General features: G+C 43.9%; 1 protein-coding gene across 13 annotated transcripts in view; it reads left to right on the top strand.

Annotated features, from left to right (window-relative positions):
- Positions 1 to 27,151, top strand: part of LOC135546281 (E3 ubiquitin-protein ligase TRIP12) — a 60,485-nt gene that overhangs the window by 20,344 nt on the left and 12,990 nt on the right. For 4 of the 13 annotated variants that reach the window (XM_064974580.1, XM_064974581.1, XM_064974585.1 and 1 more), the window contains 25 exons: positions 3,692 to 3,828; positions 4,637 to 4,720; positions 5,352 to 5,447; positions 5,789 to 5,940; positions 6,035 to 6,070; positions 6,304 to 6,399; positions 6,676 to 6,768; positions 11,833 to 11,994; positions 12,116 to 12,184; positions 12,306 to 12,471; positions 12,677 to 12,794; positions 12,962 to 13,118; positions 13,339 to 13,492; positions 14,910 to 15,138; positions 15,274 to 15,392; positions 15,705 to 15,909; positions 16,029 to 16,129; positions 18,694 to 18,868; positions 20,574 to 20,715; positions 20,979 to 21,170; positions 23,249 to 23,400; positions 23,618 to 23,775; positions 24,913 to 24,986; positions 25,105 to 25,304; positions 25,547 to 25,674. In XM_064974580.1, the coding sequence (XP_064830652.1) occupies positions 3,692 to 3,828; positions 4,637 to 4,720; positions 5,352 to 5,447; positions 5,789 to 5,940; positions 6,035 to 6,070; positions 6,304 to 6,399; positions 6,676 to 6,768; positions 11,833 to 11,994; positions 12,116 to 12,184; positions 12,306 to 12,471; positions 12,677 to 12,794; positions 12,962 to 13,118; positions 13,339 to 13,492; positions 14,910 to 15,138; positions 15,274 to 15,392; positions 15,705 to 15,909; positions 16,029 to 16,129; positions 18,694 to 18,868; positions 20,574 to 20,715; positions 20,979 to 21,170; positions 23,249 to 23,400; positions 23,618 to 23,775; positions 24,913 to 24,986; positions 25,105 to 25,304; positions 25,547 to 25,674 (3,395 nt within the window). Of the gene's footprint in view, positions 1 to 3,681; positions 3,835 to 4,636; positions 4,721 to 5,351; positions 5,448 to 5,788; positions 5,941 to 6,034; positions 6,071 to 6,303; positions 6,400 to 6,675; positions 6,769 to 11,832; positions 11,995 to 12,115; positions 12,185 to 12,305; positions 12,472 to 12,676; positions 12,795 to 12,961; positions 13,119 to 13,338; positions 13,493 to 14,909; positions 15,139 to 15,273; positions 15,393 to 15,704; positions 15,910 to 16,028; positions 16,130 to 18,693; positions 18,869 to 20,573; positions 20,716 to 20,978; positions 21,171 to 23,248; positions 23,401 to 23,617; positions 23,776 to 24,912; positions 24,987 to 25,104; positions 25,305 to 25,546; positions 25,675 to 27,151 lie in introns of all 13 variants that reach the window. The other 9 variants (XM_064974574.1, XM_064974575.1, XM_064974582.1 and 6 more) reach the window with 4 other exon arrangements.

Raw genomic sequence — 27,151 nt, forward strand, 5'->3', positions numbered from 1 at the left:
CCCTCCAATTGAAATGTAAAAAACAATTTAGTTACAAATGTAACTTTAACCTGTCTGGCACCAGTGGACGGTAGCGTCCCACCTCGACAACAGCAAGTGAAATTGCAGGGTGCCAAATTCAAAAAAACAGAAATCCCATAATTAAAATTCCTCAAACATAAATGTATTATACACCATTTTAAAGATAAAGTTATTGTAAATCCAACCACATCTTGATTTCAAAAAGGCTTTATGGCGAAAGCACACCAAACGATTGTTTGGTCAGCGCCTAGTCACGGAAATCCTTACAGCCATTTTCCAGCCAAGGAGATGGCTCACAAAAGTCAGAAATAACAATTTTAATTAATCACTTACCTTTGATCTTCATCAGATGGCACTCACAGGACTTCATGTTACACAATAAATGTGTGTTTTGTTCGATAAAGTTCATCTTTATGTCCAAAAACCTCATTTGAAATTGGTGCGTTATGTTCAGAAATGCATTGTCAAAAACAAACATCCGGTGAAAGTGCAGAGAGCCACATCAAATTACAGAAATACTTATCATAAACATTGATTAAAGATACAAGTGTTAATCGTTTGATAACAGAAACTTCTCCTTAATGCAACCGTTGTCAGATTTCAAAAGACTTTACGGCTAAAGCGCACTTTGCGATTATGTTAGGTCAGCGCCTAGCCACAGATCCATACAGCCATTTTCCAACCAAGGAGAAGTGTCACAAAAGTCAGAAATAGCATCGCTTACATTTGATCTTCATCTGGTGGCACTCCCAGGTCTCCATGTTAGACGACAAATGTTTGATAATGTCCCTCTTTATGTCCAAAAAAACTCTTTTGTTGGTGAATTTAGATCAGTAATCCAAAGGCACAATGCGTGCTCACAACATCCAGACGAAATGTTTTTAAAAAAGTACAATAAAAGTTTGTAGAAACATCTTTAAAATCAATCCTCAGGTTGTTTTTTTTTTGTCATAAATAATCAATATTTCAACCGGACAAAAGCTTCGTCAATAGAAAAGGAGAAACGAGAAAGGCGTGCTCCCGATCATGCACTTGGCTCATGTCTGGAAATTTCCACTGTCCACTCATCGAACAAGTTTTTCAGAGTAAAAGCCTGAAACAATGCCTAAAGACTGGCCACATGTAGAGGAAGCCATAGTGAACTGGGTCCTAAGTCTTTGTAAGGGTAGATAGGCTTTCAATGGAAAAACAGCCTTTCAAAATAATAGTACTTCCTAGTTGGATTTTCCTCAGGTTTTTGCCTGCCATATCAGTTCTGTTCTACTCAGACATTATTTTAACAGTTAGGAAACTTGAGTGTTTTCTATCCAAATCTACTAGACAAGGACCAGTTGCGCTCTGAAGTGGCTGATGTTGGTTGGATTTGGAGGATGATGGAGGCAACAGGGGAAGAGCCTCAGATCCACAAAGTTCCTTCCATCAGGTGGCTGATGAGATGTTGGCACGATGCCATATTGCATCTCCATCCCAAAGCCCTTGCTTGGATGTGTACTTCGCCAGACTGCCAAAAACCTTGCCCTCATATAGGCCAAGGTGGCGAGACATGGTAGTGATGACACCATAGGTCTTGTTAATCTCTGCACCAGACAGGATGCTCTTGCCAGCAATACTTGGGGTCCAACATGTATGTTGAGCTGTGTATGGGCTTCGGGCAGAAGTCTTCACGCTTTTTGATGCATTTCAGAACTGCAGTTTCCTCTGCCCGGAGCAACCGTGAAGTGGGCAGGACAGTACGGATTTCTTCTCTTACATCTACAAGCAGAGTCTGAACATCAGACAGGATGGCATTATCTCCCTCAATCTGTGCAATGGCTACTGCTATAGGTTTCATGAGTTTCAGGCTGCTTACCACTCTCTCCCAAAATACATCATCCAGGAGGATCTTCTTGATGGGGCTGTCTATAACGGCAGACTGTGTATATACAGCCATTTCTGGGAGAGACTCCTTCCCCACCAGGAGACTGACAAACATGACAACACCACCCCAATGGGTGTGGCTGGGCCAGCTTCAATGTTGTGCTCTTATTCTTCTCACTTTGCTTGGTGAGGTAGATTGCTGCTTTAACTTGATGACCCTTCACATACCTAACCACTTCCTTGGCTCTCTTGTAGAGTCGATCCATTGTTTTCAGCACAATAATGTCCTTGAGGAGCAGATTCAATGCATGAGCAGCAGAGCCAATGGGTGTGATGTGAGGGTAGGACTCCTCCACTTTAGACCAAGCAGCCTTCATGTTTGCAGCATTGTCTGTCACCAGTGCAAATACTTTCTGTGGTCCAAGGTCATAGATGACTGCCTTCAGCTCATCTGCAATGTAGAGACCGGTGTGTCTGTTGTCCCTTGTGTCTAGGCTCTTGTATAATACTGGTTGAGGGTTGGCGATTATGTCGTTTTTTTCCTTGCCTAACAACATTCGATCACCCGTCAGAGATGATTGCAATAGTCTGCTTTCTCTGTGGTTTTCTTGACCTTCACTTGAACTCTGTTGAACTCTGCATCCAGCAAATGAGTAGATGCTGGGTGAAGAGCATTCAGAAATCTCTTCCAATACACATTGCCTGCGAGCATCAGATGTGAACCAGTTGCAAACACAGCTTGAGCAAGATATTCATCAGCATTTCTCGGACTATATCCCTCCAGTCAAAAAACATTCTGATTCCAGGATGGCCATGAGCTGTTGCTATCTATAAGGAGTCTGATTCATCATTTTCACCTCAAATAGAAGTAGAGGGTAGAGTGAGCATTGAGGGAACTTTATGCACTTGGCCAAATAATTTTGCATCTTTGTTGCATTCTTCACATATGATTTGGCACAGTATTTGCAAATGTACACACATTTTCCTTCTACATTAGCTGCAGTGAAATGTCTCCACACATCAGATAGCATTTTCCTGTAAAGATGGGGGGAAAAAATGAGAGAGAATAAATACAATTCTATGTACAGATTAAAAGTTAAGCAGTTATATTAAACAACTCATTTTAAAACACCTTACAAAGAAAACATTTGTTAGCATGTTCACGCAAGCTAAAACCCACATGGTAGCAAAAACTAACTAGCAGAAATTGTTAAGTTAGAAATGATTTAAGCACACTTTGCTGTAGGTTACTATTTACTAGATAACAAAAAATCATGTCATATAAAATATATTGACCCCACCCAGTATTGTAATCAAAACTTACCAGAAAGCATGTAGTTCTTGGCTCAGACAGTGTAGTAGTGTGCGCTCAATAGCATCTCATTGGTGTGCAAGATCTTGAGAATCAGCTGTACATGTGATGGAAGAAAGTACTGTGCATGCAGAGGGTTGCAATTCCATTGAATTGGGGATAGTTTAACCAAAATATGCCACACAACCTCGAATTGCCTTGTGTATCCCACAAAGAAGGTTCACTGTTGTAAGCTAACTATTAAAAATAAAATAAAAAATTAAGCAAAATTCCCGGGCTTAACTTCCAATTGGAATATTTCCGGGAAAATTTCCACCCCTTTGCAACTCTAGTAAACTTATGTTCACATTGTGAAAGAGCAAGTGTGAGTCAGTGGTTCCTTATGACCAGGAATGTCAGTTGTGTGCTGTCTTGTTTGACCGTGGGCTCTGTGATCTAGTTGTTTGCTGCGCCGTCACTCACTGTCCCCCTCTGCCTTTTTCTCCCCCCCTGTCTGTGCAGTCGGCGAGGCTCAGGCCTGGGCAAGCGCGGGGCAGCCGACGCTCGCCGACAAGAGAAGATGGCCGACTCGGACAACAACCAGGACGGGGCCAACTCCTCGGCCGCCCGCACGGACGAGGCCCCGCAGGGGGCTTCAGGTACAGGTACCTACTGCTGCTAGGGCACAGAGTTTTTCCTTCTCAGCTCGCATGGTCAGGCAAAACTCAGTGGTACACGACCTGCTTGTGATAGCAGAGATTCTCTCCCCATGGCCCTTTCGTGGCTCAAAACATTTGGACTATCCAAAGAATTTCTGGTATGTGTTTGGTTTAAACGCATAGGAGCCAGCCAAAGCTTGGTGTAGCCTCTGCTTGGTTTGTGTGCATCTATACTAAAAGATCATTGACTATTACTAGCCCTGCCTGGGTTTGTATAACCCTTTAAATCAAATTTTAATTGGTCACATACACATGGTTAGCAGATTGCGAGTGTAGCGAAATGCTTGTGCTTATGTTTTTGACAGTGCAGCAATATCTAACAAGTAGTCTAACAATTCCACAGCTACCTATTACACACATCTAAGTAAAGGAATGGAATAATAATATATAAATATATGGATGAGGACTGAGCAGCGTAGACAAGATGCAATAATGGTATAATTTACATTATATGCATATGAGATGAGTAATGCAAGATGTGTAAACATTATTAAAGTAGAATTTTAAGTGACTAGTGATCCATTTGTTAAAGTGGCCAGTGATTTCAAGTCTGTGGGCAGCAGCGCGTCTGTGTTAGTGATGGCTGTTTAACACTCTGAAGGCCTTGATATAGAAGCTGTTATTCTGTCTCTTGGTCCCAGCATTGATGCACCTGTACTGACCTGGCCTACCTTATGAGAGAAATCAGTTGTCATTCTGATAATGAAAATAGTGGTGTAACAGTTCTTTTTTTTCTCTTTCTCTCCAGCTTCTAGTTCAGTGGCCGGAGCTGTAGGGATGACCACATCCGGTGAGAGTGAGTCCGATGACTCTGAAATGGGCAGACTCCAAGGTATGACGATCACAGCTTTCCTTAGATACAGGTTCCAGGGGCCTCCTGAGTGGCGCAGTATTTTAAGGTACTGCATCGCAGTTGCTAGCTGTGCCACTAGAGCCTGTTTCAAGTTCAGGCTCTGTCGCAGCTTGCCGCGACCGGGAGACCCATGGGGCGGCGCACAATTAGCCCAGCGTCGTCCGGGTTAGGGGAGGGTTTGGACAGCAGGGATAGCCTTGTCCCATTGCGCTCTAGTGCCTCCTGTGGTGGGCCGGACACATGCACGCTGACACAGTCACCAGGTGTACGGTGTTTCTTCCGACACATTGGTGTGGCTGATTTCCCGGGTTAAGCAGGCATTGTGTCAACAAGCAGTGTAGCTTGGTTGGGTCGTGTTTCGGGGGACGCATGGCTCTCGACCTTCGCCTCTCCCAAGTCCGTACGGGAGTTAGTCTTGTCTCATCGCTGCAACTCCCAATTGGATACCATGAATTTTGGGAGAAAAGGGGGTGGAAGTTTTAAAAAACATACATGCATACATACACAAATTGATACCGGTGCCAATGTTCCTGTCTAAGTTCCCTGTCAGCCCCTGTTGGTGTTGCTGGGTCTTTGGTTGTTGTCTAACCTGGCTGTTTTCTCCTCACAGCCCTGTTGGAGGCCAGGGGTCTACCCCCACACCTCTTTGGGCCCCTGGGACCCCGTATGTCCCAGCTGTTTCACAGAACCATAGGCAGTGGAGCCAGTAAGTACTACACTTTGTCTGTGTCCAGAATGCATTTAATTACCACTTAACTGTGAGCAAGATGTTTATATTCTCAGGGGAGGTGTTGAGTTCACTTATGTCTCTTTATTCTTCTAACCCGCTATTGACTCAACTGTTTTCTAAGTGTATGCTCACTGCACTCCTGGCATGTCCCATGTTAAAAAAGTTTCTCAGAGGAGTGCTGATCTAGGGTCTGATCCCCTCGCCATATAATCTTATTCAGTTTGATCTTAAAGGCTAAACTGATCCTATATCAGCACGTGAATACTGGTCCTGCTGTTCAGTCTCTACTCTGACCTGCTTTATCCCTCTTCTCCCAGGCTCCAAAGCTCAGCAGCTACTGCAGGGCCTGCAGGCCACCGGTGACGAGTCCCAGCAGCTCCAGGCCGCCATCGAGATGTGCCAGCTGCTGGTGATGGGCAACGAGGAGACGCTCGGAGGCTTCCCTGTGAAGAGTGTGGTGCCCGCTCTGGTGAGTCACTCAATTATTTGTCCACCTTTTTGTCTTAAGTCATTTTACACGGTCTTGATTTGATTGGAGTCTCTTATTCCCCTCTTCCTCACAGATCACATTGTTGCAGATGGAGCATAATTTTGACATTGTGAGTATCCTGAGCTTCTATCTTTGGGGGGGCAGTGATATTTGATTTTCACCATGACATTAGGCCTACATTGCAGATGCTGAAATGTTTCGCAAAAACTGCACCCTGTCTCCTAGTTACATTTGATTGCAAAAAACTATACCTGATCAGTGTTAACTGTATGGTTCCAGCCAACATGGTTGCTTTGTGGTTATTCTTGTGAAAACTGTATCTTAACCTGTGACTTTGCTCAGATGAACCACGCCTCCCGTGCTCTCACTTACATGATGGAGGCGCTGCCTCGGTCCTCTGCTGTGGTCGTGGACGCCATCCCTGTCTTCCTGGAAAAGGTAGGATGACCCCCTCTGCTTAGGTTCAGTAGGCACTAAACACACGCTTTGAAACTGAAACATTCTCATTAAATTTTAAGTACTACATAGTCCTTTGAAAACATGTCCCACTAATTCCTGCCTTCTGAATGCACCCCAAGTATTCTAACCCACACGTTGTTCTTCTCTTGTCTTCCATCTGTCATTCTCTCGTGCTTTTTCCGTCTTCATTCAAATGCGGTCATAAACCGGTGGTGGCTATGCTAATGGACCTATCTCGCTCCTCTTTGCCTGCAGCTTCAGGTGATCCAATTCATTGATGTGGCGGAGCAGGCCCTGACTGCCTTGGAGATGTTGTCAAGGCGTCACAGCAAAGCCATCCTGCAGGCTGTAAGTCTCCCACTCTCTCTCCCACTCTCTCTCCCACTCTCTCTCTCTCTCTCCCACTCTCTCTCCCACTCTCTCTCCCACTCACATCATCTCTGCTCCAAACCCGGGTCTCATTTGGCTCACCTTAAAATAAGTGTTAATGGTGGTGGTTGTAAGATAGCTGTGCAACTGGTTAGCCGGAAATAGATGGCTTTGGGGGGGGGGGGGGGGTCGATAAATCAAACTGTTGCCGGTCAAAAAGACCTGGAGTAAAGAAATCCCCTTGCAAAAGAATGCTTTTTATTAATTGATTGAAATACAGTCGACTGTTATGCTTTTCAGTCTAAAGGTTAATTAAATATTTATTATTACAGCCTATTTTGAGCAGGATTTCACCTGCAGCTCCTCAGCTGGTTGCTGCTGGAATAAAACGAGCTTTTATAAACCCTATTTGCAACAATTCTAAATGCAATCGCGTGTTAAGTTTTGGTGCACGATTTTAAAACGAGCTGTTTTTATTAACTTGTAATTGAAGTGCACCTCCCATTCACCATTCAAGTGCAGGCAACAGACTATCAGCTCTTCACATACAGTGGGGCAAAAAAGTATTTAGTCAGCCACCAATTGTCCACTTAAAAAGATGAGAGGCCTGTAATTTTCATCATAGGTACACTTCAACTATGACAGACAAAATGAGAAAAAAAATCCAGAAAATCACATTGTAGGATTTTTAATGAATTTATTTGCAAATTATGGTGGAAAAATAAGTATTTGGTCAATAACAAAAGTTATCTCAATACTTTGTTATATACCCTTTGTTGGCATTAACAGAGGTCAAATGTTTTCTGTAAGTCTTCACAAGGTTTTCACACACTGTTGCTGGTATTTTGGCCCATTCTTCCATGCAGATCTCCTCAAGAGCAGTGATGTTTTGGGGCTGTTGCTGGGCAACACAGACTTTCAACTCCAAAGATTTTCTATGGGGTTGAGATCTGGAGACTGGCTAGGCTACTCCAGGACTTTGAAATGCTTTTTACGAAGCCACTCCTTCGTTGCCCGGGCGGTGTGTTTGGGATCATTGTCATGCTGAAAGACGCAGCCACGTTTCATCTTCAATGCCCTTGCTGATGGAAGGAGGTTTTCACTCAATCTCACGATACATGGCCCCATTCTTTCCTTTACACGGATCAGTCGTCCTGGTCCCTTTGCAGAAAAACAGCCCCAAAGCATGATGTTTCCACACCATGCTTCACAGTAGGTATGGTGTTCTTTGGATGCAACTCAGCATTCTTTGTCCTCCAAACACAACGGGTTGAGTTTTTACCAAAAAGTTCTATTTTGGTTTCATCTGACCATATGACATTCTCCCAATCTTCTTCTGGATCATCCAAATGCTCTCTAGCAAACTTCAGACAGGCCTGGACATGTGCTGGCTTAAGCAGGGGGACACGTCTGGCACTGCAGGATTTGAGTCCCTGGCGGCGTAGTGTGTCCCTGGCGTCGTAGTGTGTTACTGCTTTGTTACTTTGGTCCCAGCTCTCTGCAGGTCATTCACTAGGTCCCCCCGTGTGGTTCTGGGATTTTTGCTTACCGTTCTTGTGATCATTTTGACCCCATGGGGTGAGATCTAGCGTGGAGCCCCGGATCAAGGGAGATTATCAGTGGTCTTGTATGTCTTCCATTTCCTAATAATTGCTCCCACAGTTGATTTCTTCACACCAAGCTGCTTACCTATTGCAGATTCAGTCTTCCCAGCCTGGTGCAGGTCTACAATTTTGTTTCTGGTGTCCTTTGACAGCTCTTTGGTCTTGGCCATAGTAGAGTTTGGAGTGTGACTGTTTGAGGTTGTGGGCAGGTGTCTTTTATACGGATAACAGGTGCCATTAATACAGGTAACGAGTGGAGGACAGAGGAGACTCTTAAAGAAGAAGTTACAGGTCTGTGAGAGGCAGAAATCTTGCTTGTTTGTAGGTGACCAAATACTTATTTTCCACCATAATTTGCAAATTCATTCATTAAAAATCCTACAATGTGATTTTCTGGATTTTTCTCCCCTTCATGTTGTCTGTCATAGTTGAAGTGTACCTATGATGACAATTACATGCCTTATCTTTGTAAGTGGGAGAACTTGCACAATTGGTGGCTGACTAAATACTTTTTTGCCCCACAGCATACTGGAGACAGTATGCTTTTTGAAATTATTTGAATCCTGTATGTTTTATTTAATGAGGCATGGCTTACCTTGCTTCAAAGAAGCCTTTTGTCAAAATCTGACCATGGAGGCAATTATTTTCTATAGACATCATAGGTGGTGCTTGAGTTTCAAGTTGGAGAAGTTTGTGTCGTACCATTTCTACCGTTCTGCATGCCAGTTATGTTCATTTGTGCATTTTCGTGGAACAGTCATTTAAAGTATTATGTTTTTGTTTCTCAATTATTGTCACGTGGTTACTCATAAAAAATCTGAATAAATCATTTAAGAAGTCAAATAATGCGACTAAGGCTCTACCTTATGAACACGTTGACTACCACGTGATCCATCGACAGCTAAAGAACTCATAGCCTAAAGGCCAATGCAGCAGTAGGCCTATAACTTCCATTGATCTTTCACACTGGGGATTGGTGATTATCGAAGGGGAGATTGTTGGAAAGATTTTTCAAATAGCTTGCCGAGAGGAGAATGAGAATGGTAAATGACTAATAAGTGCGCTTGGAAAGAAGTAGCATGTGCTCAACCAATGTAAGTAAAGGTGCAACCTAAAAAAATGTCTAGAAATCATTGGACAGGAAAGGGCACAATGCTCGCTCACCATAAAATAAAAACATTTTTTAAGAGAAGGTTAAAAGATTGACGTTTCGTCCTTCAATGGCATGCATTAACAGGAATGTATGTAAACAAATGACAGGGATTGACGGTACATTTACCATATCATTCCAAAATCATGGCATTAATATGGTGTTTTCCCCCTTTGCTCCATCTTTAGATTCCCCCTCTAAGTTTCTAACAGATTTTCATCTGTCCCATATGGAACTGCTATCAACGGTGCTGGTTAGAATGGTGTTTTCCCGTGAATTGCATTTTGGCAAATGTTTGAAAACCTATTGGCTGCTTTATTACATGAGTTGCATGTTCTGTTAATATGTATTACCATAATGTAAATGAAATGTCATTCTGAGCAGCGTGGGGGTAGCCGTGATGGGTTATCCACCCAATGCATATGGGTTTAGTAAATTCTCAAATGGACGTTTTAATTAAAATCATCCGGGTCACATTGTCCGGTGCCAGATCTTAACTTAACAGAAACCCTGTTGTGCAGTGATGCATAAATGTAGTAATTTAAATGTTGTGTATAGGGATAGAAAGATTAATGGAAGCCATTTTGATTTCAACAATTTGGTCAGAGATCCCTCAGTGTTGAAGGCCAACTCTGTGTCTGTATGAGTAAGTATATCGCTTTACCCTAGGGTAGGGGGCAGCATTCGGAATTTTGGATGAAAAGCGTGCCCAAATTAAATTGCCTGCTACTCGGACCCAGAAGCTAGGATATGCATATAATTTGGATAGAAAAGCCAGTGAAAGTGCAGGGCGCCAAATTCAAACAGCAATCTCAATTAAAATTCCTCAAACATACAAGTATTATACACCATTTTAAAGATAAACGTCTTGTAAATCCAACCAGTGTACGCTTTCAAAAAGGCTTTACGACGAAAGCATACAATGCAATTATGTTAGGTCAGCACCTCGTCACAGAAAAACGCAGCCATTTTTCCAGCCAAAGAGAGGAGTCACAAAAAGCAGAAATAGATCAAATGAATCACTAACCTTTGATCTTCATCAGATGACTCATAGGACTTCATGTTACACAATACATGTATGTTTTATTCAATAAAGTTCATATTTATAGCCAGAAATCTGTTTACATTGGAGCGTTATGTTCAGTAATGTTTTGCTTCCAAAACATCCGGTGATTTTGCGTTAGAGCCTCATCAAGTTACAGAAATATTCATCATAAATGTTAATGGAAATATTAGTGTTATACATGGAACCTCCTTAATGCAACTGTTGTCAGATTTCAAAAAAGCTTTACTGAAAAAGCACACCATCTGAGTACAGCGCTCAGACACCAAAACAAGCCATACAGATACCCGCCATGTTGTGCAGTCAACAGAAGTCAGAAATGGCATTAGAAATATTCACTTATCTTTGATCTTCCTCAGAATTCACTCCCAAGAATCCCAGTTCCACAATAAATGTTTGTTTTGTTCGATAAAGTCCATAATTTATGTCCAAATACCTCCTTTTGTTAGCGCATTTAGTTCACAAATCCAAATTCATGAGGCGCAGGCATATTTAGTCCAGACAAAGTCCAAAAAGTTATATTACAGTTCGTAGAAACCTGTCAAACAATGCATAGAATCAATCTTTAGGATGTTTTTAACAAATCTTCAATAATATTCCAACTGGACAATGCCTTTGTCTTTAGAAATGAAAAGGAACGCAGCTAGCTCTCACTGCTGCGCGCATGACTTAGCTCATCCATTCTGCCAGACACCTGACTTAAACCGCTCTTATTCTCCCCCCTCACAGTAGAAGCCTGAAACAAGGTTGTAAAGACTGTAGACATCTAGTGGAAGCTTTTTGAAGTGCAATCGGACAATTTCAACTGTATATTGGGTAGGCATAGACTTAACCCACTTCCTGGTTGAATTTTCTCAGGTTTTTGCCTGCCATATGATTTCTGTTATACTCACAGACATCATTCAAACAGTTTTAGAAACTTCAGTGTTTTCTATCCAAATATAATAATACTAATAATGGGCGTATCTTAGCTTCTGGGCCTGAGAAGCAGGCAGTTTACTCTGGGCACCTTATTCGTCCAAGCTACTCAATACTGCCCCCCCATCCATAAGAAGTTAAGAAATTAATCGGAGTAGAATAAAAGCCATTTTTGTATTCACACATTTTGTGGGACCCCCTTCCTCCCTCCTGTCTCACTTTATTTTGTAAGATCTAAATCTGTCCCCAAATGTGCCATCTATCCCTATCCTTGTGTATAACTGTGGGGTGTTTCTTGTGTCATGCAGGGTGGCCTGGCTGACTGTCTGCTGTACCTGGAGTTCTTTAGCATCAACGCCCAGAGGAACGCCCTGGCCATTGCTGCCAACTGCTGCCAGAGCATCACCCCTGACGAGTTCCACTTTGTCTCTGACTCTCTGCCACTGCTGACCCAGCGACTCACACACCAGGTACACACCCATTCACCTTTTACATGCTCTATGTTGCAGGTGAGGTTGGTGTTGTCTGTGGCATGTTACCTGTGAAGATGCGTCAGTTGTCTAATGTGGTTATTCCCCCCCCCACATACAGGATAAGAAATCTGTCGAAAGCACTTGTCTCTGTTTTGCCAGACTGGTGGATAACTTTCAACACGAGGAGGTGAGTGAGGCGGTTCTACTTGACACATCTTTATAGCTCTAACATCTCTCACCCTCCCGAGCAGACTCATGATGTCATCACAATGACTGACCCTTGACCTCTGTATGGCCATTGTCCACAGAACCTGCTGCAGCAGGTGGCCTCGCGGGACCTGCTGACCAACATCCAACAGCTGCTGGTGGTCACCCCGCCTGTGCTCAGCTCGGGCATGTTCATCATGGTGGTGCGCATGTTCTCCCTCATGTGCTCCAACTGCCCCTGTCTGGCCGTGCAGCTCATGAAGCAGAGTGAGTGGCTCACAGACCGACACACACGCTTTCTATCTGTGCGTATTTACCCTTCTCACTTGAATAAAGCCTAACAATGCAGCTTACAAAATCTTGGGGAAGTGAAATATATAATCGCAGTCTAAATGCCTCCAAGGCTAAAGTCCTTGACTGTGTCTAAGCCAGTTGCCTGTGGAAAGAGTGAACTAACGTTGTCTTTGTTCAGATATTGCAGAGACTCTGCGCTTCCTTCTGTGCGGCGCGGCCAACGGTAGCTGTCAGGAGCAGATTGACCTGGTGCCCCGGAGCCCACAGGAGCTCTATGAACTCACCTCACTCATCTGGTAAGGAAACCCCTCTGCTGCTGCTTTCAGCGTTACAACAACCTTTTCTGCCCCAATGGTGGACGTACATAAAGATGGCGGCCTCCATGCACTCACCACATGCCTTGTTTGCGAAGTTTACTGATGCACTTTGCTAACTGTCTTTTTGTTGTCTCCCCCACCACCAGCGAGCTGATGCCCTGCCTTCCTAGAGAGGGCATTTTTGCTGTGGACCTCATGCTGAAGAAGGGCAGTGCCCAGGCCACAGAGGGGGCCATCTGGCAGTGGAGGGACGACCGGGGCCTGTGGCACCCCTACAACCGCATCGACAGTCGCATCATTGAGGTAAAGAACAGACATGCTCCTCCGCTCCATTATTAGGGACTTTCTTTTCATCCAGACTTGGGGCCCAGAGTTTCTCTTCAGGTTGTCCGGGAAAACTCTTGGCCCTACCTATGCTACAATAAAGTAGACCTTCTTCGTATGTTGTGAGCTGTGTGAATCCCCTGTGTAGCCCAGTGTTACACTAACGTCTGGGGGTGTCTGGTTCTCTCTTCCTCTCCAGACGGCCCACCAGAACGGAGAGGACGAGATCAGCCTGTCCACCCTGGGCCGCGTCTACACTATTGACTTCAACTCTATGCAGCAGATAAACGAGGACACTGGCACAGCACGGGGTATCCAGAGGAAACCCAACCCCTTAGCCAACCCCACTACTGGTGAGAGACACTCCACCATTCTTTCTAGTGATAGACTATCCCCAAACTGGTGTCAGTTGTATGCGTCTCGTGTCAGTTGATGTAGTATAATGCCCTGATTTGGTTCTGAGACTAGCTCTATTCACCTAAATTTATAGCTTGGTCCCTGCCCCAAGTTATTGGATCTTTGAACAAAGTAGTCCCATTGAGAAAAGATTACCTCTTTCCCAATGGAGAAATGCTCATGAGGCAGCTCTTAACTTCTTGACGCACCCATCCCGTTCGCGGGATCATTTTCATCAACACCCGCTGAATTGCAGCGCGCCAAATTCAAATTAAATTACTAAACATATTTAATTTTCATGAAATCGCAAGAGCAATATAGCAAAACACAGCTTAGCTTGTTAATACACCCGGCGTGTCAGATTTCAGTACAGCTTTTCGGCGAAAGCATAACAAGCATTTATTTAAGAACATCTCTCTCAGTTGACAAAATATTACAAACACCAAGCAGCCAAGTAGATTGGTCACGAAAGTCAGAAAAGCAATAGAATCAAAGGTAAGCGATTTAATATCTTCGGATGTTTTCATTCACAAGACTCCCAGTTACACAATAAATGTTCCTTTTGTTCCATAAAGATAATTTTTTTATATCCAAAATACCTCCATTTGTTTAGCGCATTATGTTCAGAAATCCACAGGCTCGAGCGGTCACGACATCGCAGATGAAAATTCCAAATAGTGTCCGTAATGTCACCAGAAACCTGTCAAATGTTTTTTTATAATCAATCCTCAGGTTGTTTTTAAAATATAATCGATAATATATCAACCGGGACTGTCGCTTTTTCAATAGGAGAGGGAGAGACAATGGCTGCCCCACTCTGTTGCGCAAGCAAAACTCATGTAAAAACCCAGCTATATCCAATGTTATCTTTCTCGCTCATTTTTCAAAATAAAAGCCTGAAACTATGTCTTAAGACTGACACCTTGAGGAAGCGATAGGAAAAAGGAATCTGGTTGATATCCCTTTAAATGGAGCGAAGGCAGGCTATGGAACATGGAGCTTTCAAAATAGAAGCCACTTCCTGGTTTGATTTTCATCAGGTTTTCGCCTGCAATATCAGTTCTGTTATACTCACAGACAATATTTTGACAGTTGTGGAAATTTTAGTGTTTTCTATCCTAATCTGACAATTATATGCATATTCTAGTTTCTGGGCCTGAGAAATGGGCAGTTTCAAATGGGTACGTTTTTTAGCCAAAAAATGAAAATCCTGCCCCCTACACTCAAGAAGTTAAAGCATCTCTTTGTAAACTTTTGTGAAATTGAACAGGCTACTTTGTTTTTATTCTGCACTAGCTGATGGAATCAAATTTCTCCTTTTGAGTCAAACAAACTATAAATTCTTACATGAGTGTTCCTCTGCCTGTCCCCCAGGGGGTCACCAAGAGGTGAGACGGGAGGATGCACGGGCCCAGCTGATGAAGGAGGACCCTGAGCTGGCCAAGTGCTTCATCAAGACCCTGTTCGGGGTGCTGTACGAGGTGTACAGCTCGTCGGCCGGCCCAGCCGTCAGACATAAGTGCCTCCGAGCCATCCTCAGGATCATCTTCTTCGCCGATGCCGAGCTCCTCAAGGACGTGCTGAGAAACCACGCTGTGTCCAGGTGAACTTTTGCTCTCAACCTTGGGGTGCTCTTGAGTCAAGATGTCTGCCTCCATGGACAAAAAGCAATAGCCAGTACAGCATGTGTCTTTACACTACACCTGAACCTCAGTATTTGTCCTTTTCCTTCTCCCAGTCACATTGCCTCCATGCTGTCCAGCCAAGACCTGAAGATTGTAGTTGGCTCTCTGCAGATGGCCGAGATCCTCATGCAGAAGCTGCCCGACGTATTCAGTGTCTTCTTCAGAAGAGAAGGTAATGGATCCTGTCTGTGTCTCCTCCCCAGAGGAGCTGACCTGTAATGATCCAAAACACCCAGCTGAAACACAGCTCTTTTCTAGCACCAGGAGAGGACCTGTTATCATGGATCCTCAACTGCTATTTGAGCTTCAATGTATTTTAGAAAAGTCAGAAAATTGATGTCACACCGTAATGTACCTTGTCATCGTCCACAGAAAACTGTTTATCCAGCTAAATGTCAGATTTTCCCTGATTTATTGAATCACAATTCAGAGAATCGGAGTAAAGAGGATTTTCAATGTATTCCATCTGCCCTCCCCTCTCCAGGTGTTATGCACCAGGTGAAGAACCTGGCTGAGTCAGAGGCCTTCCTTACCAGTCCCCCAAAGGCGTGCACCAGCGGCACAGCTAGCCTGTGTACCACCACCATCAGCACTGCGACCACTACGGCGGCCTCCAACGCCACCCCAGACCTGGGCTCGCCTAGCTTCCAGCACAGCATGGACGACTCACTAGACCTCAGTCCACAGGGGTGAGAACACGAGTACTAAATACATGTGAATGTGCACGTCTGATGGGTCAGATATACCACACAGAAGTAAACTCTCATTCTTCTTCATAGAACAACATTAATCTGCCCCTCTCTCCTAGGCGGTTAAGTGATGTGCTGAAGAGAAAACGTCTGCCTAAGAGAGGGCCCAGAAGGCCCAAGTACTCTCCTCCCAGGGATGACGACAAAGTAGACAATCAGGGTAATTGTTGTTATTGGAACTCTCCTACAATCTTTAAGACCGGATGCAAATGGTTCTCACAGGTGACACTAAAGCTAAGTGTCAATGATACATTTGTAGCACTAAAGGTAAAATTCCTTGACCAAAAGTATGTGGACACCTGAATATCTCATTCTAAAATCATGGGGATTAATGTGGAGTTGGTCCCCCATTGCTCCTATAACAGCCTCCGCTCTTTTGGGAAGGCGTCAAGGCTAGATGTTGGAACATAGCTGGGGGGACTAGCTTCCATTCAGCAACAAGCATTGGTGAGGTCGAGCGCTGATGTTGGCCGATTAGGCCTGGCTCACATTCGGCATTCCAATTCATCCCAAAGGTGTTTGATGGGGTAGAGGTTAGGGCTCTGTGCAGGCCAGTCAAGTATTAACCTGTATGGACCTCGCTTTGTGCATGGGGGCATTGTCATGCTGAAACAGGAAAGCGCCTTCCACAAAGTTGGAAGAACAGAATCGTCTAGAATGTCATTGTATGCTGTAGCGTTAAGATTTCTATTTACTGGAACTAAGGGGCCTAGCCCGTACCAGGAAAAACTAGCCCCAGACCATTTCCTCCTCCACCAAGATTTACAGTTGGCACTAGGCATTGGGGCAGGTAGAGTTCTCCTTGCATCTGCCAAACCCAGATTGGTCCGTCGCCCTGCCAGATGGTGAAGTTGGATTCATCACTCCAGAGAACGCATTTCCACTACTCCTGAGTCCAATGGCGGCGAGCTTTACGCCACTCCAGCTGACGCTTAGCATAGGGCATTGTGATCTTAGGCTTCTGTGCGGCTGCTCGGCCATGGAAACCCATTTCATGAAGCTCCCGACGAACACTTCTTGTGCTGACATTGCTTCCAAAAACCGTTTGCAACTGAGGACAGACTATTTTTATGCGCTTCAGCACTCGACGGGCCCGTTTTGTGAGCTTGCGTGGCCTACCACTTCGCAGCTGAGCTGTTGTTACTCCTAGACATTTACACTTTACAATAATAGCACTTACAGTTGACTGGGGCAGCTCTAGCAGGGCAGAAGTTTGACGAGTTAACAGTGCCACATTGAAAGTTTCTGAGCTCTTCAGTAAGGCCATTCTACTGCCAATGTTTGTCTATGGAGATTGCAAGGCTCTGTGCTCAATTTTATACACCTGTAAGCAACGGCTATGGCTGAAATGGCCAAATCCACTAATTTGAAGGGTTGTCCACATACTTTCTTTTGTAATATATAGTGTTTGTACTGAACCCAAATATAAACACAACATGTAAAGTGTTGGTCCCATGTTTCATGAGCTGAAATAAAAGAAACAGAAAAAATAAAAAGCTTATTTCTCTCAAATTGAGCACAAATTTGTTTACATCCCTGTTCGTGAACATTTGTCCTTTGCCAAGATAATTCATCCACCTGACAAGTGTGGCATATCAAGAAGCTGATTAAACAGCATGATCATTATACAGGTGGACCTTGTGCTGGGGACAATAAACAGCCACTCTAAAATGTGTAGTTGTCACAACATAATGCCACAGCTGTTTTGAGGAAGTGTGCAATTAGCATGCTGACTACAGGAATGTCCACCAGAGCTGCGTCTAGAGAATTTCGTATTAATTTCTCTACCATAAGCCACCTCCCAACATCGTTTTCGAGACTGGCAGTACATCCAACCAGCCTGGCAACTGCAGACCACGTGTAACCACACCTGCCCATGACTTCCACATACGGCTTCTTCACCTACGGAATCGTCTGAGGGGGTGCTGAGGAGTATTTCAGTCTGTAATAAAGCCCTTTTGTGGGGAGCAACTCATTCTGATTGGCTGTCCCTGGCTCCCCAGTGGGTGTCCCTATGCCCTCCTAAGCCCACCCATTGCTGCACCCTTGCCCAGCATGTGAAATTCAAAGATTATGGCCCAATGAATTTATTTCAATTGACTCATTTCCTTTTATATGAACTGTAACTTGGTGAAATAGTTGCACTTTGCGTTATGTTTTTGTTCAGTAATATAAACGTGTAGGATTTTTTACTATGACATTGTTTTGCGTTCATTCAAATCAACATAGTGGTGAATTTTGTTATCTGCAGCCAGTCGCTACTCCTGCGTGACTGTTCATTACTAAGTGCAAGAGCAACTCGACATGTGGCATTGTTGGTCTCCATGCCTCTTTGTTCGTGGACTCCTGGTATATCTGTCGAGACAGACATTTATGCAGAATGCAAACTGACTCCTTGTGATTTTCTTTACCCAAAATAAGTAAATGCATCGTGACTAGACTATGTCTATTTCTAACTACTGTAGCAGCGTTTCCCAAACTTGGCCCTGGCCACCCCAAGGGGTGCAGGTTTTGTTTTTTTGCGCTACACAGCGGATTCATATAATCGACTAATCATCAAGCTTTGATTATTTGAATCAGCTGTCTAGTGCTAGGGCAAATACCAAAACATTCACCCCCTTGGGGTCCCCAGGACCCAGTTTGGGAAACGCTGAACTGTAGGGTATCATTTGAGACAGACTTTCATGTTTCATCCTGTGACTAACCATTTTCCTGTTTCTACAGCCAAGAGTCCTACCACTACTCAGTCCCCCAAATCCTCCTTCTTGGCCAGTCTGAACCCCAAGACCTGGGGCAAGCTGGGCGCCCAGACCAACAGCACCAACTCTGAGCCCTCTCGCACGGCCGGGGTGAGCGGCATGGCACGCGCCCCTCCCAAGGACTCAGTCTCCAACAACAGGTAAGACGAAGACTAATGTTGTGGTGGTGATGACAACTGTTGCTTTTATAGCAGTTTTGGTAGTACTGATGATAAAGTTGGTAATTGTGGCGATTTATAATAGTTGTGTTGGTGATTATCATTAGCTCACTCAGAATGTTATTAGGGCTGCGTTCATTCTGAAAAATTGTGTGACACGTTTATTTAAACGGATACGGTGTTCTGAAAGTTCAGTTGAAAATCGTGGAGGGGTTGGGTTGTGCAAATATGAGGATTCAAAATGCACCGCTGCCCTTGTTTTAAATTAGTCACTCATTGCTTCAAGCTACACCCCACCACACAGAGCAAACGTACTCCAGTCTGTTCAAGAAAATTTTGGGGAAGGTGTCTTTCAGTAAAAACTGTCACGCAATGTAGCAAGTGTTCAATTCAGGGGTGTCAAACAAATGTTGCCCTGCATTCGGCACTTCCCGCGGGCCGGATCTGGCACTTGGCCGTATGTTTGGCACCCCTGGTTTAACTTCTTGCGTCGAGCAATCCCGTATCCGGGAGCGTAAATCATAGCCTCAAGCTCATTACCATAACGCAATATTAACTATTCATGAAAATCGCAAATTAAATGAAATATATTGGCTCACAAGCTTAGCCTTTTGTTAACAATACTGTCATCTCAGATTTTCAAAATATGCTTTTCAACCATAGCTACACAAGCATTTGTGTAGGAGTATTGATAGCTAGCATAGCATTAAGCCTAGCATTCAGCAGGCAACATTTTCACAAAAACAAGAAAAGCATTCAAATAAAATCATTTACCTTTGAAGAACTTCGGATGTTTTCAATGAGGAGACTCTGTTAGATAGCAAATGTTCAGTTTTTCCAAAAAGATTATTTGTGTAGGAGAAATCGCTCCGTTTTGTTCATCACGTTTGGCTAAAAAAAACAACTGAAAATTCAGTCATTACAACGGCAAATTTTTTCCCAAATTAACTCCATAATATCGACAGAAACATGGCAAGCGTTGTTTAGAATCAATCCTCAAGGTGTTTTTCACATATCTATTCGATGATAAATCATCCGTGGCAGTTGCCTTTCTCCTCTGAACCAAATGGAAAAATGCACGCAGCTGGAGATTGCGCAATAATTTTGACGGAGGACACCTGGTAAATGTAGTCTCTTATGGTCAATCTTCCAATGATATGCCTACAAATACGTTACAATGCTGCAGACACCTTGGGGAAACGACAAAGTGTAGGCTCATTCCTGGCGCATTCACAGCCATATAAGGAGACATTGGAACACAGCGCATTCAAAATCTGGGGCACTTCCTGTATGAAATTTCATCTTGGTTTCGCCAGTAGCATTAGTTCGGTGGCACTCACAGACAATATCTTTGCAGTTTTGGAAACGTCGGTGTTTTCTTTCCAAACCTGTCAATTATATGCATAGTCGAGCATATTTTCGTGACAAAATATCTTGTTTAAAACGGGAACGTTTTTTTATCCAAAAATTAAAAGAGCGCCCCCTATATCGAAGAAGTTAATTGATCGTGCCTTCAATTCCTCCTGGATCCAAGCTCTCTCCCCTCGGACAACCTCCTCCAATGGTTTTTGAGAGGGATTTACGAAATTAAGGACTGGAGGAAACAATGATTTGACAGCTAGTAATATCTTTAGACAACCTTGGTGATGATAATGATAAGTCCACCCCCCCCCCCACACACACACAGGGACAAGATCAAGGCTTGGATCAAAGAGCAGGCCTGTAAGTTTGTGGCCCGCTACTTCAACACTGAAAAAATTGATGGCAGCAACCCCGCACTGAATGTACTCCAGAGACTCTGCACTGCCACGGAACAGCTCAGCCTGCAGGTACTGTACTCTACAATAGTCTCCTGTGTTGTAGTTTTGCGCACTTTGTATTTACTGTCATACTCATTAGTTGACATTTTGGAGTCTGCTTTGCCGACCCTGTTCGCTAATACTAATTTGCAAAAACAATTTGTTTTGCTGTGCAGTTTTGATAGTACCCTGTACCATCTACACTGCTATCTAATGACAAGGTAATTAAGGTACGGTAGTGAGTGACTTGGGATATGAAGATAACATTCTTGACTGTTGTCCCCCTCCCCCAGATGGACGGTGGTGTGGAGTGCCTCGTGGAGATCTGCAGCATCGTGTCAGAGTCGGACGTGTCGTCGTTCGAGATCCAGCATAGCGGCCTGGTCAAGCAGCTGCTGCTCTACCTGACCTCCAGCAGTGACCGTGACCTGGTCAGCCGTGACGTTCGCCTCAAGAGGTTCCTGCACGTCTTCTACGGCTGCCCGGTAAGTCTGTGTTTGGCTGGGCAGATGCACAGAACTTGAATAAGATTCTATTTCTCTGGTCAGAAGCTCGTCTTTCGCCAGATGAAGACTTTCATCCTTTCTCAGTATCCAGTGACTGACAAGGGAGCCAACTCCAGTCTTTTAGTCCATGTAGACAGAGACTGGAGCTCAAGGCCCTAGTTATTGGCTATATAACTCATGGCTCTAAATACAGTATTAAGGCAGTATGAGGGTTTGCACTCAGGCTAGAATGAATGGCGGCTGGTGTGTAGGATTAAAAATATCTAGACTTCAAAAGGTACTCGCTCAACCACGCCCCCCCTCTGAGTTTTGTGACCTACTTGAGTATTGCATCTATTGCTTATTATATTGTTATGTAGCCTAGACCAGTGTTTCCCAGCTCGGGTCTTCAAGTACCCACAACAGCACACATTTTTGTTGTAGCCCCGGACAAAAACACCTGATTCAACTCATTGATGGCTTGATGATTAGTTGACAAGTTGAGTCGTGTGTTTTTCTCCGAGGCTACAACAAACATGTTGGGGAAACACTGGCCTAGACGTTGTCTTTTATTTATTTTATTGTGAGACGTTTAAATTGTCCCAAAAAATGTTTGTCTTCTACATATTCCCTGTTATTATACATTGACTTCCTATTCGCCATTATCAAAATTAACTCTAGCTGCTTGCTCCAGTTACTCACAGCAGGTGTCTTAAGTACATGTCTCCTTCATTTGTTTGCACAGCATAGATGAAGGCTGAAGCATATGCTCCTTTTTTTATTTATACCCAACAAAAATATAAAGGCAACATGCTATAATTTCAAAGATTTTACTGAGTTACAGTTCATATAAGGAAATCATTCAATTGAAATCCATTCATAAGGCATTATCTATGGATTTCACATGACCGGGAATACAGATATGCGTCTGTTGGTCACAGATACCTTAAAAAAAAGTAGGGGAGTGGATCACAACCCAATGACCACCGCTTTCCTCATGCAGCGCGACACATCTCCTTCGCATATAGTTAATCAGGCTATGGAATGCTGTCCCACTCCTCTTCACTGGCTGTCTGAAGTTGCTGGATATTGTCGAGAACTGGAACATATTGTCGTACACTTCGATATCCAGGGCATCCCAAACATGCTCAGTGGGTGACATGTCTGAGTTTGCAGGCCGTGGGAGAACTGGGACATTTTCAGCCTACAGGAATTGTGTACAGATCCTTCCCACATGGGGCTGTGCATTATCAGGCTGAAACATAAGGTGATGACGGCGGATGAGTGGCACAATAATGGGCCTCAGGATCTCGTCACGGTAACCGCTCGCCCACACGACGCCATACACGTGGTCTGCGGTTATGAGACCGGTTGGACATACTGCCAAATTCTCTAAAACAATGTTGGAGGTGGCTTATGGTAGAGAAATGAATGTTCATTTCTCAGACAATAGCTCTGGTGGACATTCCTGCAGTCAGAATGCCAATTGCACACTCCCTCAACTTCAGTGGCATTGTGTTGTGATAAAACGGCACATTTATTTTGTGGCCTTTTAGTTTCCCCAGCACAAGGTGCACCTGTGTAATTGCCGTGCTGTTTAATTGGCTCCTTGATATGCCATACCTGTCAGGTGGATGGATTATTTTGGCAAAGGAGAAATTGTCTAACAGGGATGTAAACAAATTTGTGCTCAAAAATTAGATCTTTATGTATGGATTTTAAAGAATTTGAATTTCTTTCAAGCATGGATTACATTAAGTGTGTTATTTTTGTGTCTCAGCCTCCTTGGGTTTTTCCTTTTCATGGTTTAGTACCAGAAACATGTGAACTCTAAACACAGCCACACAATTGACTGCTAAACCATGCTTTTTTCTTTTTTTTTTACACAACGGCGGAGTTCAACAATGGTTATAGCTGCCAGGAAACTGGAATAGAACTGACAAAGGGAGGAACTACCTAAACTTGTCCAATAATAAATGCTTATTTTCATTTTCTGTTGCAAAATATGTTTATACGGTGTGCCGTAATGAATGCGACGCATGTTTGAAGCGTGTCCCTGCTGTATTTTGCCCTTCCAGATCCCGGGGATGGAGCCAGCAGGCCGCCTGGAGCCGTCTGAGAACGGACCCCTGCTGTCACTGGTGCACAAGATGAACAACTGCCTAAGCCAGATGGAGCAGTTTCCTGTCAAGGTGCACGACTTCCCCAGTGGCAACGGCAATGGGAGCAGGTTAGTTTATTTACCCAGTCCCAGCTCTTCCTTAAATTTCTTCCTTTTGTTCCACAAACATTCTCTTTTAATATCAGTCATTCACTTGTCCATTTATTAATGTGTGATGCCAATTGGCCCTATTGAAGTCTATATAGGTATAGGTGAAGGGGACTTGCCAGTATTCACCTCTGTATCATTGTGATTATGTGTGTGTGTGTGTGTGTCTCTCCTTCAGAGGGTCTCAGGCCCTGAAGTTCTTCAACACACACCAACTCAAGTGTCAGCTGCAGAGGCACCCGGACTGTACCAATGTGAAGCAGTGGAAGGGGGGCCCGGTGAAGATTGATCCCCTGGCCTTGGTACAGGCAATTGAACGTTACCTGGTTGTCCGAGGTAAGCACTGGGAACTCTCACTTTGCATTGAGTTACTGACTTAACTTCTTATGGTATAGGGGACGCTTGCGTCCCACTTGGCCAAAAGCCAGGGAAAATGCAGCGCGGCAAATTCAAATAAAATGATAAAATCAAACTTTCATTAAATCACACATGTAAGATACTAAATTAAAGCTACACATTGTGAGTGTTGCTCGTTGTGAGTCCAGCCAACATGTCAGATTTTAAAAAGGGTTTTCGGAGAAAGCATAAGAAGCTATTATCTGATGATAGCACAACAGTAAACAAAGAGTAGCATATTTCAACCCTGCAGACGCTACACAAAACGCATAAATAAACCAGAAAAAAAACAGCTTCCCAATTGCGCAACGTCACTACAAAATATCTCAAAAGTTGCCTGTAAACTTTGCCAAAACATTTCAAACTACTTTTGTAATACAACTAGGTATTTTTAAACGTTAATAATCGATCAAATTGAAGACTGGTCTATCTGTTTTCAATAGAGGATGAGAGGAAACTAACGCTACTTTTTAAGTCTTGCGCAACTCTCAACAGTGTTACCCATTTCCTAGATGGCCGTACTTCTTCATTGCACAAAGGAATAACCTCAACCAAATTCCAAAGACTGGTGACATCCAGTGGAAGCGGTAGGAACTGAAAACAAGTGCCTAACAAATATTGTTTCCCAATGAGACTGAACAGACAGACCTCACTGAACAGACAGACCTCCAAAGAAAAATCTGAACGGTTAGTCGTCGGGGTTTTGCCTGCTACATAAGTTCTGTTATACTCAGACGTGATTCAAACAGTTTTAGAAACTTCAGTGTTTTCTCTCCAAATCTACTAATAATATGCATATCTTATATTCTTGGCATGAGTAGCTGGAAGTTGAAATTGGGCACGCTATTTATCTAAAAGTGAAAATGCTGCCCCCTATACCTTAAGAAGTTAAGCCCTTTCACTCCGTGAGGACATAGGTCACCCACAAATGATCTTCACCCAGCTGGGCCGCTTTCTCAAGTTCCTTCCCAGAGTATTTCTGTTCTTCCTTTTCTGTTGGCAGAATAGAATGTTTCCTTGCATTGCTTACATTAATGGGTAACATGCTGACGTGCTCAATGGGACTTATCTCTAAAGGTTACGGACGAATCAGAGAGGAGGATGAGGACAGTGACGATGATGGTTCAGACGATGAAATTGACGAATCACTGGTACGTGGCTACAATGTCCTTGCAAAATACTCTCAATATTGGATGATACCTCTCCCCCACCCACCCATAACTTATTCTGTTACCTCCAACCCTAACTTGACCGTCTATCCTGGTACAGGCGGCCCAGTTCCTGAACTCTGGCAGCGTGCGCCACCGGCTACAATTCTACATCGGCGACCACCTGCTGCCCTACAACATGACGGTGTACCAGGCAGTGCGGCAGTTCAGCCTGCAGTCCGAGGAGGAGAGAGAGTCCACGGACGACGAGGCCAACCCGCTCGGGCGGGCTGGCATCTGGACCAAAACCCACACCATATGGTATCCCCTTTTATGCTGGATGGCCACACACCAGTCTCTATAGGCTGGACTGGTTAACAAACATAAAGGACTGATTTTTGTATTGGGTGGCTGTTAGGCTTGTGCAATGTAGCCACCTTCCCGGTGATGCGTCACACACACAGGTCTATAGGCGGCTGAGTTGGTGAACGAATGCAACTAACTGACATGGTGATGTCGTCACTTTCCCCGTGATGATTTACACACACTCTCTATCCCATCAGGTATAAGCCAGTGAGGGATGATGAGGATGGTACTAAGGATGCGGTGGGAGGTAAGAGGGGCCGGGCACAGACCGCCCCCACCAAGACCTCACCCCGCAACGCTAAGAAACAGGACGAGCTGTGGCACGGTAGGAACCACCACCACCACCCCTTCTGGGCCTAGACTGGTGGGGTGGGTGTCTGTTGTCTACTGGCCTGGAGACTGAGAAGACCAGTTCTGCTTGTTTATTTTGTAGTGGAACTCTACTGTACTATTTACAGTGGGGAGGAAGTAATTTTTTTAAACTGCATTGTTGGTTAGGGACTTGCAAGTAAGAATTTCACTGTAAGGTCTGTTGTATTCAGCATTTCACTAAGTTCTACTACACCTGTTGTATTCGGCACATGTGACTAATAAGATTTGATCTGACCTGCTTCTCCTGCTTGAAACAAGTTAATGGACCTTTCGCAAAGCCCTGCCCCACCTTGGTACTGTTGCAACCTCGGTCAACGTTTTCGCGAGAAGCCCAATTCCCCTTTCAAACCTCTGGAGAAAACCCCTCACAATGATCTCACTGTTATTAATCCTTAAGTCTCTATTGACGCACCCATGCGTGAATCTAAGTAACATAATTTAAAAATCTGTCAGTTTAAGCTAGATGTTTTTTGGCATGGGCTGCGTCTCAATCCACCACGCCTGTCTATGTCGACCTTCTGGATCTGCGGTGGCCGATCTACAGCGGTGCAGACCATGAGACATGCCAAAAATTGGTCTTCTCACAAAAAACATCTGTAGAGGAAAGATGTTCTCTGTTTTCACAAGTGTCATGGAACTTGTCTAATGGTAACCCATACAAATGTATGGAGGTAGTTTTATGGCAAATAAAGTAAGGGGTTAAATGTCCCAATAACCACATAAGAGCTTTCTTATCTCCTAGATATAGGAGAGAGACTTCAAAACGTCTTGACAATTTGGGGGGGGGGAATTTATGAATGTTATTCAATGCGTTTCTATGGTCTCTAGTAGTAAAGGCCAGATTCAATATGAAATATTTTTTTTATATTTCAAGTGTTACCAAAATTGAATATCTCTAAATGCGATCCTTGCTATAACCATTCCATATGTTAGCATAGTAGAACCCACCCACCCCCAACGGCTTAGACTTGTAGAGGTTAATGCACAATGAAATGAGACAGTCTACTCCTTGCTAATGGGCAGACTCTTTGCAATGTTGTGGTCATTACACGGAACCTGTCAAATTAGGTTTGTAGTATGGCTAGCCACCGGATGGCTCTGAATGCACTGTCCGTGTTGTACAATTTGGTAAACACTTTTGATGCTGTCAAATCGTTTGCCAGTGACGACAGCAGATGAGCACTATATTTCTAATATAGCCAATTTATGTAGCAAACATGCATAACCATTTATATTAACACCTGGTAAAGTGTCTGTGCGCAATGAAAACATTAAAGGAAACCTCTATATATTCAAGAAGAGATCCCCCATAAACACTTTTGGTCCTATATAGTTTTGATCTGCGTAATTACACTGTCGGAGATTGGTGCAAAAAAGATGATTCACTTCTGCTCTTTCGAATGGTCTCGTACATTTCTAACAATACAACC

Source organism: Oncorhynchus masou, chromosome 9 (assembly GCF_036934945.1).
Source record: "Oncorhynchus masou masou isolate Uvic2021 chromosome 9, UVic_Omas_1.1, whole genome shotgun sequence".
Lineage (NCBI taxonomy): Eukaryota > Metazoa > Chordata > Actinopteri > Salmoniformes > Salmonidae > Oncorhynchus > Oncorhynchus masou.